This window comes from Xyrauchen texanus, chromosome 35 (assembly GCF_025860055.1).
Source record: "Xyrauchen texanus isolate HMW12.3.18 chromosome 35, RBS_HiC_50CHRs, whole genome shotgun sequence".
In the NCBI taxonomy this organism is placed as follows: Eukaryota; Metazoa; Chordata; class Actinopteri; order Cypriniformes; family Catostomidae; genus Xyrauchen; species Xyrauchen texanus.
The window spans coordinates 11102992-11125990 of NC_068310.1; the positions used below are offsets into that span (position 1 = coordinate 11102992).

At 38.4% G+C, this 22999-nt stretch overlaps 1 protein-coding gene across 4 annotated transcripts in view; it reads right to left on the reverse strand.

The window, feature by feature from the left end:
* LOC127628383 (zinc finger and BTB domain-containing protein 46-like) overlaps positions 1-22999 on the reverse strand; it is a 164533-nt gene that overhangs the window by 67374 nt on the left and 74160 nt on the right. For all 4 annotated transcript variants that reach the window (XM_052105103.1, XM_052105102.1, XM_052105100.1 and 1 more), the window contains one exon: positions 17586-18587. In XM_052105103.1, coding sequence (XP_051961063.1) covers positions 17586-18587 — 1002 coding nt within the window. The remainder of the gene's footprint in view (positions 1-17585; positions 18588-22999) is intronic.

Here is a 22999-nt window from a genome sequence, read left to right on the forward strand (position 1 = left end):
CTGGCCGCCTCAGGGGAAGGACGGTGACACCTTTCTCACACTCTCTCTGGCTCCAAACATTACCTTTGAGAGAGAAAATTTGGTAGGGAGGGGGCGACAATCTGCCAACTTCCTGGCATTTTCACAGAAAAAGGAGTCTTTAACTTCACACCACTGTCAGGAGCCTTTTCTTTAGTGAGCCACCCCCCAAAAAAATAAACTTCAGTGTAAAAGTATTCACAAAGAAAACCAAAATACACCTCTCTCTTACTGAGGTTTGGAGTATGTTTCTGTGTGTATGGCTGTTGGTGGGCTTGAAACCCGAAGCCATGGAATATTTCTGACGGTGTGAAGGTCACACCCAAAGACACTGCATCTCTTCAAGGGCATACCATCACATACAGTACACACACAAACACAAATAACTGCTGCACTCTATTATTTGAGAGAAAACCGAAGTGACATAATGAATTGGTGGGGCAGAAATGGGGACACACTAGTGCAAAGGACAGGTTTGTACACTCAACACCTTATCTTTGGGGATGTCTCCAAAGTGTAGCTAAGTAAACCCCCCTCCTTACACACACACTCTACTCCATGCAATGTACCTCTGACTAATCTCACTGTGAATTCAGTGAATCGGCCTGTGTGAAATCTGAATCACTGCCCCCAGTGGCTGAAGCTGTAAATGTTGTTGAACATATGGGCATGAGTGAGCTCCAGTCTCCAGTTGAAATGTACTAGTGCTGCACGATTAATCATATCACAATCGCAATTGTGATGTCAGCTTGTGCGATTATATGATGGCAAAATGCTGCGATTTTATTAAATAAATAAGTGCATATATGGACGTTAAAGCCATTCTCTCTGAGAGCTGTTTGCCCATTTTCTACACCGCTAATAAAAAGATGACCAGTCAGTCTCAGTTTAGGGAGTGGCACGTGTGGTCATGTGAGTTTCCAGTGTTCAGCGTGGAACTCAGGTGAAGATGGATGCCGAGCAGCACTGAACTGGTGGCCAGAAAAAACAACACAAACACAGATCACAGCTTGGCGATATATCTTTATTTCATCAATAATTAAAGTAGATGAAATTAGTTGTAAAAAGAGTTGGAATCTTTTGTTGTAAATTATAATCTGACTATAATACAGCCAACATGAATACACATTTTATCAACCATACCACCTAATCCAAATCCCATCCCTAAACCTATACATCAGTGGCGTAAACATTTTATTTGGATGGAAAATATAACATCAGATTGTTCTGAGTCTACACAGAAAACCATTGAAATTATAGCACAGTGGCAACATCATCCTCTGCAAACACATAGACAGATGTGGTGGAGTAGCTATAGCTCACACATCAGCCATTGTCCTCTTTCACATACAAACAAACACACACACACACACACACACACACTCCTCCCAAACCTCTCCTTTTTTAGGAGTGAGGGAGAGCAGGGAGGAGAGGACATAGGGTGGAGGATTGAGATGAGTTGGAGAGAAGAATAAGGGTGTGGGGTTCAAGAAAGAGAGTGTGTGTGTAAGGAAGGGACAGTTTGCCCTCCCACACTGGATGTGTGAGTGTGTGTGTTTGTAGCGGGGCCAATCCGACACACCCAGAGGGCAGCAAACCTCCACATCCTGCCCAGGGCATCCGTTTGTCTAAACAGCTCAATTTTTCCTCCTCTCCTCTCTCTCCAGAGAGAAAGTAAGGGAGGGGGTTTGTCTATAAAGAAAAGAACCCCCCCCCATAAAACCAGAAGATGAAGAAAAAGCCGCGGAGTAAAATACAGCAGAAGAAAACAAACAGCAGGGCATTGTCCTGACCTGAATGGGGAAGTTTGTGGTGTTCTAACCCCCTTAAGACACACTCAAATGCACGCGCACGCACACACACACACACACGCACGCACACACACACACACACACACACACGCACACACACACACACACACACACACACACACACACACACACCTCTTACCCTCTGTCCACGCCATTGTGCCTGAAGTTAGTGCAAGAAGAGGAAATGGAACGTAAGGAGGTTTAAACCCACACACATCACATGTTGATGAACATCTACGCAATCAAACACAATCTTTCAGAGTGTGTAAAAACCCTAAATGAAGCCTGTTCTCCTCACTCAGATACTTGTCTGGCCTATAATCATGCCCCAGAATGCTCCACTCTCACTCTCAAACATTGAGTGCATCATCCTACACTGGCTATGCTTAACAAGCTGACGTGTGTGATAACGTAAACGGCTTACACGGATTTCCTTTATCAGTGTAATGTCATAAAGGGCTAAAGCAAAAGCAGATAGACACAGAGTTTTGCTCATTACCCCAATTTCACGTTGCATGTAAACACCTTTACCAGCGTTCTTACTGGCTTATCTAATGTGCGAACGTGTTGTTCGCATGACTGTTCGTGTTTTGGTGTCAAAAGCAGAGAATAACCAGAAGACTTCAAATCTCATGTCAGTGTTTTCTTGCATGTTAGAATTTTTGAATAAGGAGATTTTTGGTAGTTATCAGCATATTGTACTTGTAAATGCACTCAGTGTCTCTGAGAACCAGTTATCTGTTTTAGTGCACCTACACACTAGAGTTAATGCAATGTCAGAGAACACAATGGGGATGGTGAGCCTCAAGGATATCATGTAAAAACACAAGCGTACGTGCTAGTCAAGTGATGCTCCATCATGTGACCAAAAGTCATGAAAATTTAAACTTTTGTTGAAATGCACTCTCATGTTTGCATCAGTTGGCAAATGACAACTGAAATGAGAGTAGTCCCAGAATGCTGTTTTTAGGGCACCTACACACAAGTCAGAGATTGCTTCGAATATATTGATTTTAATGAGGATGGTGTGTCACAATAAATTATGGATGCACCAATATAAACCTTGTGTGCCAATACACAAACAACATCTGCCGATACCAATTGTTTGGTTGTTCTGCATTTTTTATGCTACCTCGTTTTAAATCATTGATAGATAAATACACAACTTCAAAAGAAATTTAAATATTTAATAAACTCTACATGTTTTCCATGTTTCAGAGTAATTGGTCTCAAAAAACAAAAAGCATGATTAACTCACATTAACTAAATTCTGAATAGCCTCTTGTCAGGCTCATATTAAATTGGTAAGATTTCTTAATTTAATGAACTTTGTCCCTTTTTAGCTGTAGCAGCCTCCGCTTCCACTTTAATAATCAAATCATGAGTAATCAAATTAGTTAATTAGTGTTAAAAGTTGTTCCACCTCTAGTGGAACTCTTCCAACTCTGCTGTCATTGTCACCCAATTCAAAATATTTCAAACCAAGAGACATTTTCTTTAACACAGCACGAATTGTAGTCTAAATGTCAGATGCATTTGTACCACCCCCCTTTTGACAGAAAATAGTCAGCCCTAATTATCAGTGTTAAACAAGCGGCTGATGTCCAAGTGCACATAATTGCATTTATCGGCTTTTACCGATGATTGGCCAATTCTTTGTTGCATCACTAAAAAGAATGGAAGGGTTTGCTTAAGTGACACTTTATCTCTTTTTGTCAAAGACCTTTATTGACCAATGAGAATTTTAGTGAGGCAGGCACTGCTTGATTTCAAACTTCTTTCAACACCCTCAAAACACATCTTAAGCATTTGTATCCATCAAACCCTCTGTCCGACCTTTATCTAGTGTGTAAATTGCCTAAACTGATCGCTGCACATGTGTCATAAGAGAGGACATGTGATCTCCATAAAAGAGGAAAGAAACAAAAAAACTTTCCAGTAAAAGCAGGACAATACAGGCTACCCCCAATTAATCTGGTGATCATCTTTGATTCTGATAATGAGCGACAAGACCAAAAGCATACCCCACCATCAGTCTTGATTAATGGGATTATCCTCCATTAAACAGCCCACTATGTTACTAAGTGGCTTGTCTTACTCTTTTCCTTAAAGAAGTCTATTACACCCAGTTGAGCGCTGCTTTCTTTCCCCAAACAGGGTTATTTATGACAATGCCGAAAACACCCTTTGTGTTAAAGAAATCATTGTTTGTGTGGCTGTGGGTTGGACTGGATGGATTACCGATGAGTGCTGCTGCTTTTCACCAGAAAAGTAAAAGCTGGAGCTGTGGCCTAGAGGTTAGCACATGTGCTCCAGACATATTGAGTCTGGGTGCTAACACAGGAGAAACAGGTTTGAATCTGGCCTGTGTCTTATTCTGATTCTCTCCTTCTTTTTTCCTCTTCTGGCCCCAATCATTTACTGTCATCTATTTACATTGCAAATTTTTCTCTTTACATCATTACATTTATTTTGTATCTACAATAATGCAATGAAATTCATACATTTTTAAGTTTATCTGTGTATAAAATGTCAGAAAGCATCTGAGGCATTGCTGCCAGTAGGACACTTTTCCCCTTTCCTAAAAGATGGTCTGGTAGTCCATGGAACCATTTGGTTTGTGCTAATCTGCAAGACCAAATGGAACTTCTTACTTCTCTTTTTGTCATCCCTTCATATCTACTGAGCAGATCGAGGATTCAGCTGCAAGGGCATGGGGTGCTTAGGTTTTGGAAAATCATTATTATCATCATCTTCAATGGCCAATGCCAAGAAACCATGGGCTTTCTGGCATGAAGCACCTCTCGGATGTAGGGGCCAAAGTTTCTATATATAGAGCACTTTTAAAGGATTCTGGTAGAGTGTTGGAGACTGATGTAGGGGAACTCCACCTTGAGGTGGATTTTTTCTACCCATGATAAAGTCCAGACTGTTCACTTCAAAAGAGACTAACAGAGAGGCACGACAAATGGGTGAGAGGTAAGGTAAGTGATTGAGCCGTTCAGGAGCAGAGAGGAAGACAAGGACAAATAGAAGAGATCTGCAGGTGAATGAGAGAGGAAGACAAGGACATGCGGAAGAGACCTGCAGGTGAATCACACAAAACATATCAAGAACATATATGGGTCATATATAAGCAAAAATCAAAAAAGAAAGAAATAAGGAATAAAATGTTCCTTTTAGGAAATAAAGCCTTTATTAGGGCATTAAGATTTTTTTCATTGTTCCATTATTTTCATAACAATTAAGCACATTTAGCCCCCAATTCTCATTTTTGCAAAGCAAAAAAACAAACACATATTATTAAAATTGTACAGTATCAATACATCATGGTAGTATTTGGTTCCTGTATCTTAACTGGTAAAGCATGGTGATAGCATTTATACATTTGTCAGATGCTTTTATTCAAAGTGACTTACAGTGCATTAAAGGTATACATTGTATCAGTTTGTTTATTCCCTGGGAATTGAACCCAAGATATTGCCATTGCTAGCGTCATGTTCTACCATTTGAGCTACAAGAGCTCTAGCAAGCCTGTAAGTCTCTTTGGATAAAAGCGTCTAACAAATGCATAAATGTAAATGTATTTGTTGCACTGCCTTTAATATATGCTGATTTCAATAAGAATTATAGTAGTACTGTATTTTATTCATGAGAATCCTTCTTGAGAATAATGTGAATTACAAGAATCTTAGAAATTAAAACTAAAGCATTATGGTAATGTACACTTGGGTGGACTGTGTTAATTGGTTATAAATAGTTTTTTAAACTATAGAAAATAGCTGCGCGGAAGCGTTCCCAAGATGGCCGCTGTGTGTACCAACTTGCCTTGAAAGGGACTTTGCCTATTGTCTAGTCATGCAAGTATGGCTTCTATCAACTTACAGTACATGGAGAAAGACCAAAATCTCCAAAACGGTTTGCCTAGCTTATGTTTTAATAACATATATCTGTATATAAAATCACCAAAAAAATCTGACAACAATGATCATTTTCAGCTAGTGCAAATGTGTGTCCTATGGACCAAAAACACCAGGTGATGTAACAATGAAGTGTTTGGCTCTTTTTAATATAATCCTTCATACAGACACCTTACAGAGTGTTGGGATTTCCCTATTCATTTTTCAGGTCAGTCACTTTCTCCATATACTGTCTTTGTTTTCTTTAAGCCAGTAATAATACCTGAACTAAACTAAAAAGCTATTGTACCCAGGACAATTAATACCCAATTATGTGGCCAGTTTTAACAAACAGTGGGAGATCAAGAGGCAAAAGGGAGAGAGAGTGGAGAGAGGCAGGAGAAAGGCGAGGCAGAACACAAGAACTCTGTCTGACAGTCCGACGTGATGCCTTTCCCCAGAACAAACAAGCATTCAGACACATTGAGGGGCAACACAGAATGCCATGGGGGTGAGGAGACAGAGAGAGAAAGAAACAAGACAAAGAAAGAGAGACCAGACAGCAGTGCAGGTCATTTAGTGGGTTGAGGAGTACAAAATCTTCCCTAACTCAAAAGAAAAGAAGGAATCACTTTGGATAAATAAAAGATGGAGGGAAACTCAAAAAAAGAGAAAGAAAGAAAGAAAGAGAAAGGCAATAAGTGGCAAAGCGTGAAGAGAGTGGGTTAAACTTTTTGTAAAAGTTCAACTTGTGAAATATGAAATCTATTTTGGTTTTAATAGAGAGGAAGGAAATGTGAAAGTAGATTATTAAACTGGGAAAAAGCTGCAAGGGAGGGGGCAAAATCCAGAGGTGCTCATTGTGTGAGGGTTGAGATCGGTTCACAATGTTTTAAATATTAAAGCTATTTCAGGTTTAATGAGGTGTAAATACTATGGGGAGAGTAGTAAGAGGATGGGGGTTAAAGGGGCCTCTGTCTCATTATTTCAAGCACACACCTTTTGACTATAGAGACCCAGAGAGAAAGAGATGTGAAAGAGTGTAAAAACAGAGAGATAGAGCTGATGAGTTGAGACAGATATGGTGCAGAGATTGACGACATTGTTACAGGACATTATGGCTGTTCATAGAGTTAGATTATGGGTGTGTTTATTTACAGAAGGGCGGACACGCAAACACACGCACATACTAAATGACATACATTCATATTTAAGATAGCATGATATAAAAACTGACCTAATTCATTTTCCAAATAAATAAATGTTCTTAAAGGGATAGTTCACTCAATTTTTAATTCTCTCATAATTTACTCACCCACATGCCATCCCAGATGTGTATGACTTTCTTTCTTCTGCAGAACACAAATTGAGATTTTTAGAAGAATATTTTAGCTCTGTTTGTCCTTATAATGCAAGTGAACGGTGGTCAGAAATTGTAATCGCCAAAAAGTACATAAAGGCAGCATAAAAGTAATCCATATGACTCTAGTGGTTAAATATATGTCTTCAGTAGCAATATGATATGTGTGATATGTGTGTGAGAAACTCAATATTTAAGTCCTATTTTACCATAAATTCTTCTCCCTGCCCAGTAGGTGGTGAGAACAATCCAAATTGTCAAAAAGCAATTGAAAGTGAAAATGGAGATTTACAGTAAAAAGTACTTCAATATTGACGTGTCTCTCCTCAGTATCTATCATATCAACTCAGAAGATATGGATTTAAACACTGGAGCCTTATGGGTTACTTTTATGCTGTCTTTATTTGCTTTCTAGAGCTTCAAAGTTCTGGCACCCATTCATTTACATTATAAGGACCATAAGCTGAGCTGATATATTCTTCTAAAAATCTTTATTTGTGTTCTGCAGAAGAAAGATATTTATACACATCTAAGATGGCAAAAGGGGGAGTAAATGATGAGAGATTTTTCATGATTTGGGTGAACTATTCCTCAATATTACCACATTTGTCATACTAAAGAAATACATTTGGGCAAACCCTAAACGTGTTGGTGTATTCATTTGAACATTTGTCATTTTCATTATAATTTTTACTGCAGTAAATACATCTGCACAAAAATACAGACAGACATTAGTGAAACCACACACATCTCTAAGGAACAGAGATTCACCATTTATAAACAACACATTTAGAAGAACCTCAGTGGCTGTAAATGAGTGAAAGATCTAAATGTGGACGATGAAGGGGGTGATTAAACAGATCTTCATCAAGTTTCCTTGTCTCTTTCTGATCAGCCAATAGCCTTGCTCATGAGATCATCATCAAAAAAGTATCAGTGGCCATTTCCTGACCAGCTTAAAAATCCCCTGATGATAGTGTTAAGTTCACAGTGTAGATCCCCTCCCAGCAACAGAAACCCGACTAGATTTAGGAGTAAACCTGCCACATTAATAAGACTACAACTAACAAGCCACTTTCACAAAGATGCCATAGCATAGCTTCAGAAAAGAGCTGGGTACATTTCTGAAATGTTACTCCATGGCTGTAATTTTTCCAACCTCACAAAAGTAAACACCAATGTTAAAGCTAATGCCTTCTAGGACTATGCTGTATATCAAATATTCCAACATGAACACATGGGAAGTTGACATGTTGCGTTCTGCTATTGATTGCGTGTTGTGCGAGCAGCCATGAGACTCAAAGTGCGTTCTTTTGAGTTCTTACGTTCTCATGGACTTGTCTCATGGACATCCTCACCCACTGCCGAATTTCAATTCCAATATTCAAGAACTCAAGTACAGAGAATGCAGAAAATTACCCAGATGCGTTCTTGATCAGACGGAATATTAAGGATTGAGCGGACGGTAACTTGTGGGCAAGAACCCATTTAAAGTCATAGTAGCACTACGGTAGCAGATGAAGGAAATTTGTCATGTTTTCCCCCTAAGAGCTTCCTGCTGTAAGCTCGTGAAAGCCTGACGGCTTGTGAAAATAATCATATTCGGTCAACATCTGTTGGTCTTCATTTTAATATAGTAAGGAACATATGGAGGAAATGAGTGTTACCAGACTTTATTCTTTTAATGTGTCACTAGTCCTGCAAAACCTCAGTGGTGTGATGATGATGATGATGATGATGATGATGATGATGCAGTTGTTCTCTCACTGGTTACCAATGTGCTGGGATGGTCAACTGCACAACAGGAAGATCACAGCATATATCAAAGCTCATGAAAGAAGCATTCTACGTCCTCCTGTCCTTTCGAGTTTGTTCTTCCATAGTGTTCTTAGCAGTGAGAAACACTGGTTTCTCTCGTTCACATAATCAATGATGAATGCGATTCAGAGGTTGCACTTTCCCTCCAATATTACATTTTTACTCCAGTAATGGTTAGTTTTAGAGGTGGGGTTTGGAATAGGGAGTATGGTTACAAACATTTCCATTCCTCTTCACTGTATTACATCATTTACAACTAAAAACAACTTACTTCACAACTTTTGGCACAAGTCTGTGGACATCTCATCCAGAAACTGAAGCTCACATGTGCCCATATGTTCAACAATACTTCCACCACTGGGGGCAGTGGTTTGAATTTCAGTAAGCAGAGACAGATTTCAGGAGCAGAACTTTTGACCTACTGTCACCAAATTCACTGTGAAATGAGTCAGTATTTAAATTAGGTAACATTAGGAATATCACAATGTTTTCAATTAGATTTTTATTTGGTTATTTAAACTTTCGAAAGATTGTGTCATTAGACTAATATCTCAATCCTTCCTTATCTTGCGACTCGCAAGTATGAGAGTGTTTGAATAACAGCGTTTCTGATTTAAGTTAGTGTTAAATGACCTTAGCGTTAGTAAGATTGAATCATTTTCCTGAAGCAGTTTCAAACTGTCTGATTCAATTAATCAATTTCATGAATCAATTAATTGAAAATAATCTATGTTCATTTTAGTACAATTATTTAAAGGAATCTAAACAATAGTTTGTTTTAGTAAAAATAGATTACACCCTCACTCACTCATTTTATCACCAAGCACTAATGCCTACTATAGAAGCCTATATCTGACACCAGCTACGTTACAATAAGGGGTGTTGTTTAAACAGTCCATGAGATGGGGAGCTGTTACTCAGATCTGTGTTAGAGAAGTTGTGGGTTTGTGTGCAAAGAAGAGTGTGGTTGGTTGCTCAAAAAGATTGAGATAAATTTCTATCACAGTCTACATACATAAACACATACACATGCACACTCATGGACAAGTGAGTTGGCTTCTCATGATGAGAGTAATGTAATCATAGCACATGTAAATGGGTGGCGACGTAGTGATAGAGCTGCTATTAATACAACAAATAACTGTAGGAGGATACTAAAAAGATGAGGACTACATGACAACAAAGAAAGAAACTCAAACATCTTTGATAGCAGCACTCTTCATGTTTCTCTACAAACTGCAAAGCTACTGTCCTTTAAAATCTGTTTGCTTAAAGGATGAAACATAGGAAATATCCAATTATGCCAATATCATTCAACAGGGGCCTAAATTGGGGTTCAGTGGAACTTCAGACCCTAAAGTTGCATCCATATAGGCCTAATTCCTTTATCTGACTCTCATCTTACAGTATATATTCAGCGTTCTAATCTCTATTGTGACAAGGTCATTTAAACATGGGCAAACAGTATCAATAAGAAATGAGCCAATTAGAATAAGCTGTTATTGGAAAAGAGAAATGGCTGGAATCCCAGTCTTTAGACAGTAGTCTGACTGTACTATAATTTTTGGTCTTGGCTCCCTAATTGTTAAAAACCACATCCTCACACTGAAAAAAACAACAACATAGATTTCACAGAGTGTAGGATGAGTTCTGCTAGACAGAAATTCAAACCGAAAGCATGTTAATTTAGATAATTGGCGTAATTTTAGATAGGGATTATAGAGATATGTCCCTATCAACTTTCAGAAAATCTGACATGTCCAGACCAACATTTGAGCAATTTTACCACACAAGAAATAAAATAATTATTACAATTTTAACAACTATTAAATGTCCTTAGTATAATTATTAAAGGTGCAGTAAGAGTCAGAAACCCTTGTTATTAATGACACCTGTGGCCGATATGTGAACTGCAGCCATCTATCAGTTGCTCCTGCTCGCACTCGTGCACACACTCCATAGGGATGCGAGCATCTGCCAAAACAATGACGTAAAGTACAACGAAACTGAACATGATCCACAGGCATCATGCTGACAGATGAGGTAGCATAATTAAAATGACAGTTATGATTTTTTTACTACAAATTAAGACTAAACTAAACTACTTATCAGCTAACACAGCATACTGATAAACACATACAGCTACATACTACTGAACTATACCAGACAGTTCAGTCGCACAGCACTGTTATGTTGCACTATTGTATGTTTTGTATGTCATATGTTGTACTACGAATAAGAAACCAGCGTATTTGCTTAAATTTATCCTGTATACCTGAGTTTTAGTATAAAGAGAAGATCGTTGAAATTATTTGAAATTTATGAAGCAAGGTAGCTTGCAATTCGTCAGTGTTAGCAGGTAAGAGTTAGCTAAATTGCACAGATCCTTATGGCTCTATATTTCACATGCTTTGCCGTTATGTAAGCTTACCTGTCCAATAAGAAGAATGCCAATTCAGGGTTAGATTTGATACCCAAAATTGAACGAAGGTCCCTCCAGGAATCAAATGCCCTGCCGATGTTCACTCTAGTTTTCGCTCGACCACAATCACATTCCGCTTATCCAGACGGGATTGAGTAGAAGGCTCTCGGGAGCACACATAAACGTCACAACCTTTGGAATTTCCCAGCAAAAACGACCCGCTCCCTTCGCATGAAAATCAGTCTACAGGCTTTAATAGGCAACCTAGGAAGTTCGGGAAGGGCTCATTTTTTAAGTTGCCTAAAAAGCCCTTCACACATTGGCAAAAAAAGAAAATTGTTACATACTGCACCTTTAATGTGTAAATTATCTCACTCTTCTAATGCAGAGTATAAACAGTGTTGTACTTATCAGCTTCTTTTTTTAAATTATTTTCTAGAGATTACGAGAGTAGATTTCCATTGGTATTTTACGTCCAGTCCTTGAAATTAGTAGATTTAAACAAATATACTTTTCATGTATAAAACCTTTCCTGTTAAAAAGTAAAAAATGTCCTGTGTTTTGCAAGCAGCACAATGGAGGATTATTTTTCGGCTGGTAAGCTATTGTGTAAGAGGTGCAGGATTTTAAGATGCTGGTATAACTCACAATAAATGTTTTATTTTGCACATTAGAGAAGAGCATCAGGATTATATACAAAATATTGTTTTGTCACTAAAATAAGGCATTTGTGATAAAAACAAAAAGTTATTAATTGTAGGCTAAGCCTAAAGCCTATTTGTTCAGGAGGCCTACCTTTTCAGATAAAATTGTAAGTGCATGTAAATAACCAATATGAGAAAAGATTATGTGGGAGGGAGTGGAGTCGGAAAGCAGAATGTGGGGAAAAATGTCAATGTTCCATTCTCCTCACAATATATTAATCTTTTGATGCCATTTTGCACATGTAAATAGTTAATTTTCCCTACCCTTTGTTTACATTTCCATTTGTTTAATCATGGATAATACATTTTACAGAATGTCACTTATATCCCGCAGATATAATTTTCTCGAGGTAAAATTTCTTGAAAAAAGACACAATTTTATTTTGAACATTAATCTTTTGTTTATCACATTGCATATCACTGCATATTATCCAACTTTAAAGCATTTCACATTTTTCTTCCTAACCGTGCAGTCCTAGTGGTCAGTATATGAGGAAATAATTTTTGCCTATATCACCAGAAGGACTTTCTCGCATTGTCTTACTACAAACATTTTGAATATTATCCTTGCTATATGTTCCTACCCACTTTCAAACCAAATCTACGCCCTTGATTTAGATACAGTTCTATAAACATGCCAAATCACAAATTTCAAGCTGCCACACTGAAACTTGCACTATGTTCAGAATAGCATACTACTCCAACTATTGCTTCAGTATATAGTATGTATGAATGCAGCTTGTATGCATAGAAACCTATTTTACTTCTATATTTGCAAAAATTAGAAGCTTACTGCATGGAATACTGTATCCCACAATACAAAATGTTCACTTCACCTTCCATTTCCAGTGCCACGAATGAACTGAAATATCAGCCACAGTTTTAGCACCTCTTTCTTGACTCATTAGTTGATTGGACAACAAAAACCTAAGACATTTGACCCAAAATTGGCTTAAAAATATAAAATAACAAGGTCAAATGACAAATATTTAGAGTTCTACCGTTTGCAACATTTATTGTGGAATAATGTGTATGGTTTCGCTTACATTTGAATTTAAATAATTGGAAAATAAGTAGCAGAAGTAAGTTGTGTTGTCAGTAAAAAGCACCGTTAACCATGCAAACCATTACCTCTGCAACTAGACACTTCCTGTGCCCTTTACAAAATCTGGGAAAACTCTTCAGAAAGCTCAGTTGCTCCCTAACACTGCCTGGTGACAAGACCTCTTGATGTATATGGGTCACACTGAAACTGGAATTAATTATGAAGTGATTTATATATCCAAAGCTGAGAGTCCTGCTAATTACTGAAGTTCTCAATGGTCTATTCCTAATGTTTTAATGAAAAGTAAAGCATAAAAAGTAAAGCATTAGTAACTACTAATGCTTTACTTTTCATGTTTTAATGAAAAGTAAAGCATTAGTAGTGAAATATAACAGATAAGTGTTAAAATACAAGAAATCAAATAAATAATGAATATTTACTCTGTGGCTGTCATTCAATGCATCAATTAAGAGTTAAATAATTTAGTACACAAAAGTGAATACTGAGGAGAAGTCACTTTTCTTCAGAAAACATAGCCTCACTGCCATGGAAACATAATGTGGATGAATCTCACAGTTTTGTCAAGAACATGTGTGGGATGTATTTCATCCCTAAATCAAAAGGACCATCAATATATTGTGCATGGTGACGTTATATGTGAGAATTTGTGATGGAAAAAGTCTCAATCATAATAGAAAAAAAATTACGCTATATTATTTAAATAATGAGAATACAGTAATGAGAACCTAATGAGAATCATCAATGAGAATAATGAGAATAATGAGAATAACTAACTTTAAAGCAGGAGTTTTCAAATTAGGTGAAAGTGAACCTCCCCTTAGAGAACTTGAAGACAGCCGTGCCCCACCCCCCAACACCTCCTCAACCACTAATTAGGCTATTATTATTGGTACCACTAGGCTACTACTATTAGTGGTAGTAGTAGTGATACTATTATTGATATTGCTTTAGGCTATGTTCCACTCAAAATTAGTTTCATCAATATACATATATTTTATTAAGATAAACTTTTTTATTAAGCTATCAACATTCTATTTTAATTTCAGTTTAATTTTGAAATAGGTTATATTTTTTCAAAACATTACAAAGACTTTTGTCTTTCTTTTTAAAACTTATTGTGAACACATGCTTTGCAACACATTTTTACCACATTCAAGCAATTGGGAAACTGTTCAAATTAGCCTTCTGAACAGAATCCTCCACAGTCAAAAAACTAAACAAAGCATTCTCAACAGCCCTATAACAGTAGACCCAACAAAATCAGACATAGAACGAAACCAGCGAGATGGACAGCTCTATTTTCTGATCACTGAACTCGACGGACTAAACTGGAAACATGTTCATTAACAGACACAGACTACTAATGTTATCTCAATTGAATAAGAGCTATTTTCAAGATTTTAGGCTACTTAAGTCAATTATACTTTGAAAACATCAACATCAGACATCAAACCACATCAGCAAAATGGACAGCGCTGTTTTGTCACAGTATCAAATGCGTAAAAATCACTTCCATATAGGCCTAGGTTAAGCAAAAAAAAATCTGGATTGCCGATTTTGCCTCTTCGTCTTTATCACCCCTACATCAGTGGTAATAATGAATATGACATTTTGATGCACACAGGTGATCGATGCAGGGCTGCATGGTAGAAAGGAATAAACGTAAATCGTCCCCCACCTGCAGCCTTGATCGGTATTTGCTTTTAAGCAGGGTCAAAGTGGAAACCCGCACTCACATAAGTAAGTGGAAGTGAAGGGGATGAGGACTTTCACAGCCTATCGAGAGAGGTTTGGAAACTCAGTCCTATACATAAAGCAACACAATATGATGCTTCAGTCGCCTTAGTATTAACAGAGCTAAAGTCTGGATTACTATCTTTTGTGTTTATAATTCTTTCAGCTTTCTGTAAAAATATTCCAGTGGCTTGACCACCAGACTAAAGTGCTTGACCTCAATGTGACGCCAGAGCTTACAGGGTCTCATACTATAATTTGCTAGCACCTCTTTGCAAATAACACACTGTGGCATTGGCGCACCAACTTTAAATATTCGTGATCATACTTCCTCCGTTTTGCTTGGCCCAGAATCTGCCTCCTCTCCTGTAGGCTTTTGTATTGTAGACACTACAAAGCGATCCATTTTGCAACACGCATATGCATAACACGCACTTTAACACAAACGCTAGCAGGACAGATGTGTACAGATGTGAACCGTTAAGTTTTGACTCTCTGGCGCCCCCAATTGAAAACCTCTGCTTTAAAGTATATAAACCCTACTTTAAAGTCCCACCCTACGTTTTTTCTCATTGAATCTCCTGTTTCAATTGCAAATACATCAAATTACAGAAGATCATGTTGACCTCAAAAAATTTCAATTACATTAAGAACTTAATTACATATAACTCACAATCTTGAACCAGACTAGCACATTAGCTTTAGCTTATTTAGGGGTCAATGCATGTGGAATGTGAATGTGTACTATTTGTGTTTCACATAAAGAAATGGGTGTGACTTTTGTGAGTGTGTGAGTATTTAGTACAGTGAGCCGGTGTGTACTTAGATGTGGTGAGTCTTGCACTTGATATTTGATCTGTGGAGTTGGGTCAGCGAGTGCAGTTATTTCAGTTGAAGCCTCAGGTAGCAGCGCTAGCAAACAGAGAGGATGAGCCTCGAGAGTTAAGTAGGTAAACTAGCACTAGGCAGATAAAGATCTCCTAATCTTCCCCTCCCTCTCTCCTTCATTTTATCCCTTCTTCTCCACACTTCAGAAGACCTTGGGGCACCCCAATCCCATCACACAGGCACACACACAAACCATTTAATCCTCACACCGCCACCAAGGTCAATTCAATTATCCTGTTTTCTTAAAGTGTGTGTGCCCATTTCACAGTCAGCCTGCACAAATACACCAGAGATTAGGGCTGCCACACTTTAATGATCTACATACTTATAAGCAACAGTATCTGAGACAGGTAGGGTCTCTTCCCCGCATGCTCGCATGATTTGCTCCTCATCACGGATTTTGTTTTTAGGTTGATGAGGCTGCCTCTTGTGTGTGTCCCTTGTGTATTTCTGATACTAATGAGGAACTTAGTTTTTTCAAATCCAAATTCCCTAACTCAATCTGTAGTTTATCAACCAGCTACACCATTAGTGCTACAACAATAATTTTCATCTTCATCAGAGTTCTATTTCTGAAAACTTATCTGGGCAGGAATTATACAGTCAAACACTCTGGAAAAGTATTCCTGAAGATTTACACCCAAGGGATTGATGGGCATTGCTTGCTAAGTATGCACTAGTATGCAGTAAGAGCACCAAGTCCCTTATGAAAGACCAAACATCTATTCATGAAAGGTCAACAAGCAGCTCAATGCTGTAAAATATTTTCCAGTTACTACATTTTCAAGCCAGCAGTGATATCCAGGCATGCATTAACATGATGACACTTACTCATGTATGTGCATATTACAGAGTATGACCACATAAATGTTTTTTTTTTAAGTATTATGATGAAAATCATAACTGTCGATTATTTTACTTCATACTGTGATTGAGATTAATTTTGATTAATATAATTTATATGAAATTACATGTGTGTATAGAGCTAAATAAAAGACAAATTATTTGAATTGGAATTTTGTGAATTAGAATTTTAGATGTGGCATTTAACAAAATGGAATTGTTTTGTGGCGATTTTACAGATTTGTATTTTTTAACAGCAGATTTTGTGATCTGAATTTTTTTAGGGGTGAAATTAGCTGTAAATATTAAGATTATAAAATTACAGTTTAAGATGAAATTCAATATCTTAAATTCAATATAGAATTCAATATACTAAAATTCACGGTCAACACATGGGTTCCACAGGGAAAAGTAGAGGGTTTCAGAAAAGATGAACGGAGCATTTTGGCCAATCACAGAGCTACAACGGCAATTCCATTTGCAGCGAAAAACGTAAAATATAACATATATCAAGTACCCATGACCAGTATATATCAAACCATTTCAATGAATTATCATAGACACCTGCAGATAGAGTCCAGACATCAGAAAATGTTCAGTATAAACAAGCTTTCTTCCACTTTAGATCGGAAAAAGAACTCACAATACAGATGTGACTAAAGTGGACATGAGTATAAACTTTGTGAATTGAAATGCACAACCCAGAAATAATACCAGCCACATAGTATAGAATTTGCACTGCAGACCTGTCAAAATTACATTTATAATGACAAAAAACTTGAAACTGGAAATTATTAAACATTATAACACTTATAAAACACAACTAAAGAATATGCTTGCCTGTGGTTGTTAATACACTGCTGTTGTACGAGTATGTCGTTGATAGGGTATTCTGGGTGTTTAGGTGTTTGTTAAGTATGAGCAATAGTAGTACTGATAGATTGTTTAAGCAATCACAAATAATAGTAAAAAAGCAGCCACTCTCAACTTAAACAACTGCAACTCTCCAGCAGCGGTCTTACCTGGAATATCCTGATTGTTGTAGCTCCAGCCAGAAGTGGAAAGCATTGAAGGTAGCGGCGATGCTGTCCGACTGTCCCCTTCATTCTGTTGGGTTATGTGCCTGACTGTGTCCTTGTTTTTACGATTCTTCCTGCGGCCTGAGCCAGGGTGTTGCCAGCCCCCATCCCCTCTGCCACCCTGCTCTCCAGGCATTCCTTGTAAACCTCGGCCAGCCCCATCTTGCAGATTGGAGGGGGAGACCTGCTCCTCTTTGACCTGGACAGAACGGTAATCAGTAGACCACAAGGGCTGCAAACAAGCATCCTCTTGGCTCTCATGGCTTTTGGGTTCCTGGTCCTCTTTGCCATAGCTGCTGCTGCCTTCATGGCAGCTGGCGATGGCTGAATCTCCAGATGAGTTTGCCGGGCTAGTGCGCCTGGCCAACCATGGCGAAGAGCTACGACCAGAGATCATAGACGCCAATGCCTCCGAGGCTCCAACCACACCGGGCCCAGCCCCAACTCCAATAGAACTCACTACATTTCCCATATCAATATCCGCTAGTTCGTCCACAAGCTCAGACCGAATACTGATGTCTAGCGCTGCTTTGATGAAGCCGTGACATGCCTGGACAATATCGGTCATCTGCAGGTAGCTCGCAGCCGACATCACCTCAATTACATTCTTGCTCGTAAGCGCCAAGTGTGCAGAGTACATGAAATCAAGGATCGTTTTGAAGCCTTGAGCGGTGACTATGTCCAGGTGTGTGATTGTGGCCTGTTGCTCTGTGCCTTTTTTCACCTGACAGTAAAGTGTCTTGAAGTAGCGGCTGCTGCCCAATAACACATTCTTGTGTGCTTTGAAGATCTTGCCCTCCACAATCACACACACGTCGCACAGGATTCCGTGCTGCCGCTGCTCATTCAGCTCACGAAGGAGCTGCCGGTAGTGTGACGTGATCTCCATGTCTTCCTTCCGGTTATTCATTGGATTAATGGTTGGCTGCTTCTCCTGAACAGAGTCTGGAAGAAAAACATACAACAAAATAAATCTGATTAGTGCAGTTGCCGTAGAGGAAGGAAGTAGACGATATATTTCTGCAGAAACTGAATTATAAAGAACTGGACTGAAAGAGTAGGCCATACTGAAAAGACCATCTTAAACCAGTCTAAGGAGGTTTGCTGGTGTTAACTGGTTTAAGCTGGTCTAGCTTGTCTTCAATCTTGGCCACTCTGGTGCTCAGCTGGTCTCCCAGCCTGACGCGATATGATCCCATTCAGATCTTTATGTGTGTACACCATTATGTTAGAATGTACAATACACATTGTAGCCAAGACTTTAGTCCCAGTTGTCCTAACTGACAGTATTGAGTGGGTGTTTTATCTCATTTGGTCATTGTAGGAGCAGTCACATTGCACAGAACTTTGTCTGTCAGAGGTGAAGATTCATCAAAAAAAGCAATTAATTGTCATCTGTGAACATGTCTCACTAAGCAAACAAAGAATGCAGATTTTGCATGACAAGAAACTTTTTTGATGATCCCAGGAGTTCTCAGACTGCAAAATTATTTTGCAGTCTGAGGAGTGTCATGGTCAAAATTGTGCAATGCGAACTCTATTCTAGACTGGTTTAAGATGGATTTTTCATCAGGGATGGATTTATACATTGTAGCTGAAAGCATTTTCAAATTAGCCAAAATATTTAACATGTAGAACTTTGTGAATGTCTGCAGTCAATTTTGAGGCCACAAATTCTGTGGGCCTGGCAATCAGGAACTATTTCATTGTATGGTTGGCAATCTATTGTGTCAAACAACTTTAAGATGTTTAATGTGACAATTGACAGTGACTGACACTGCTGGTAACCACTTATGCATTTTGTAGAAACCTTGAAGAATTGCATTTTCATGAGGCGCAGCATCAAAAACTAGATACATTTTCACGTATCACCAAAAAGTACCTTCCGAAATGACACCTACTAAAGTAAAACCTGACAAAAGAAATTGACCATAGCTTTGAGTTGTTATTACGGAGGTCTTTTAGCTCCATAAAAAGTCAATTAAGCACTAAATGTCAGTAAAATTCCACTATGAACCAGGTGACATGCTTTGGCCAGCTCTTGTGGCTTGAGGCTGACTCTCTTCTGGGCTACAGCCATCACCTTTCCTCGCTAAAAATGAATTATCTGTTTGGCAGCTCCATTTTCCCCTTTATTATTCAACTAACTCACAAAATGGTAATTAAATGAAGCCATTTAACAATGAAACAGAGAAAAGTGAGAAGAGGAGAGGCGATGATTGTGTTAAAGTCCTTTACACACTCGCTGGCTGATTTTATTTGGCAGCTAATAAAGCGAAAAGAGAAAAACATAATGATTAAAGGGTTGCACATGGAATGGCATTGTTCTTGAGAGAGGAAAGAGAAACCACACACACACACACACACACACCTGTTAAGAGAGGTAAAGCATCTGGAAGAGTTTCACCAAAACTCTCAACAAATGTCTGTGTTAAATTTGACCCCAAAATGAAAAGATATTGAAAACGGTAAAAACTAGCACTGAAAAAACAGTACTTCAAAATTAATTAATTCATTCATTCATTCATTCATTTTTTCAGTGCAAAACATTCCTGGACATTCCTTCGTGAGATTCACCCATAGACTAATATTCACGAGACTGTGTCCCTGTGTAGCATCTTTCATTAAGATCCAAACCATGATTTCCATGATGAGATGTTACTTCATACTTCATGAACATTCAACTATTCATACATATATTCACATACACACACCGACACCTCCAATACACTTCATCACTAGCATCCTCTGTGAGCAGTACATTAGCTGTCCTGGTGGGGGCTGAATCGCAGGGACGTGGAATGTTACCCAATGGGGCCATGATTTGTTTTGTGAGCGTTCAGCCTGTCAGCTTGCATCGGGCCGACTACAATGTGACAGCTCCCGTTCGCTATAGTGACAGCAGCGTTTGCTGCAGGGCCGGCACACTTCAGGTCATGTTTAGAAAATTTCCTCTCAACCTGATGGCATGTAAGATCAAATCAATCTTCTGCCTCTCCTATGTCCACTTGTACAAATACACCTTACTGGGAAGACTGAAAGGCGAAGAGACTGGCGTTGACAAGTGATTTTTTTCTTTTTAATAGTTTTAAGTTAGCCTTCAACAGCTTAGCTTTAGGCTTTTTTTTATTCGTTGCCCATGAAGCTGTCATTTCCTACTATGAAGTAAAAAGAGACTCATTCTAGGGAACAACAAAAGAATTTAAAGGCAATTTAAAGAGAAAAAATTCTGTCATGATTTACACGTTCTTTCTTTTGTGGAACACTTTTCCTCACACAAAGGCTTTAGAAGTCTTCAGACCCTGGTCAGCCCAAGATGGTTTGACAGTTTTAGGTGGTACCTCGGCCTGTTCAAGCTGGCCTATTTTGCTGGTTTTAGATGGTTTTGGTTGGGAGAGCAGCTGGCTGACCAGCTAAACACCAGCTTTGTCAGGCTAAAAGATATGTAAACCAGCCAAGATAGACCAGCAAACCAGGGCTGCATTTCCCAAAAGCATCATTAGCCTAAGTAGATTGTAGAAACCTTTGGCGCCAAAGATCTCTATGATCAACTTAAAGGAATGTTCCGGGTTCGATAAAAGTTCAGCTCAATAGACAGCATTTGTGGCATAATGTTGATTACCACAAAAATGTATTTCGTCTTGTCCCTCCTTTTCATGAAAAAAAGCAAAACATCGAGGTTACAGTGAGGCACTTACAATGGAAGTGAATGGGGCCCATTTTTGTAGGGCTTAAACAGAAATGTGAAGCTTATAATTTTATAAAAGCATTTGCATTAATTCTTCTGTTAAAACTCATGTATTAATTGAAATTTAAAGTTGATTAAATCATATTTTTACAGTTGTTTTAGGGTTTTAGCATTGATATTATATTGTCATGGTAACAAAGTTGTCTTGTGGCTATACTTTTGAAACAGTGAGTATTTTAACATTTATGGATTGGTCCCATTCACTTCTATTGTAAGTGTCTCACAGTAACCCAGATTTAGCTTTTATTAAAGAAAAAGTGGAGCAAGTCAAACTTTTTGTTTTGGGGGGAAATCAATATTACCCCACAAATAATGTTCATTGAGCTAAACTTGTACTGAACCCACAATATTCCCTTAAGTTTACAATGTTTTTGGGAAATGCAGCCCAACTTATAAGAAAGTTGAAAACCAAAAAAGATTGGTTTAAGATTTTTTCTTTTCAGCTGGAAATAAAGACAGAATTTCAATTTTAAGAGAATGATTCCAGTAATTCCAGAGAGTTGTCTGTTTCTGTATTTAAGTTCATTATTTTCCTTTTCCTTTGAGGACTTTACCTCTCACCCCAAAAACACCAAAAATTAGTCAGTCCTTTTAATTTCAATATTACCAACTACTTCAAAAGTGCAACTAACAATGAATATTAACATCTTTTTATTGGCCGGCTGAGTAACATGGTGTAACGGGTAAGGAATGGGCAAGGAGGAGGTGGGAACCAGCAGAACAGTAAACATAAATTTCAATGACATAAACTCAACATAAAAATCTCTTTCCTGATGATTAGCTGACTCAAGCCTCCTGGGAACTTGGGGAGAGGGAAAGGGCAAGCGGGAGAGACACACACAGAGAGAGAGAGAGAGACAGAGAGAAAGGAAAAACTTACTAGCCGGCCCCTGGACATGCGTCTCCTGGTCCTCAGCCACTCCACCCTTTCTACCGGTTTATCATGTCTACCAGTATATCGCCCACCCCTAACCATTACAATCAAATTATAAAGTTCACATGAAATAGTGCAACCCATTTTATTTATGTAATGTGATGCATTTCTGACTGAAACCAATTTAAAAAAAAATTCATCTGCGTCGCCAGGTCATTTTTCCAGGGCTTCAGCCCCGAATATTTTGACTGTAGCCCCAAATGTAATTTTAAATGTAGACAACACAAGTTTAGGTGCAGCTCAACAACAACAACAAACATATTTCTGTATGAATATGCAATAATCTAGTCACGCAGGTCTTCGAGGAACGAAGGCTACTCGCAAAATATTGCTACATTTTGATTGAAGTTCACGTGACGTGACACCCTCCCCCTCCGCCTCCCGCTACTAGAAAGAGGCAACTTGAGTGACTCAAGAGTGTCACTCTGGAGGAAAAATTAAAGTCAAGAAAAAAAGCAACGCAGCCTTTTGGACTTTATTGAAAAGAAGAGTAATGGTGAGGATTTAATGATGTTACCTACATGTTTAGCTTAATGTTTTTAAACTTGTGGGCTTGGTCAAGGATGTCCAAATGTAGGAAAACCATACGTCCTCTTTTTCCTAGACAAGTCCTCTTTTTCGGACCTTGAAAAAGCATCCAGCCGGGATTTCTACATTTGCGAAAATTTCCAGGAT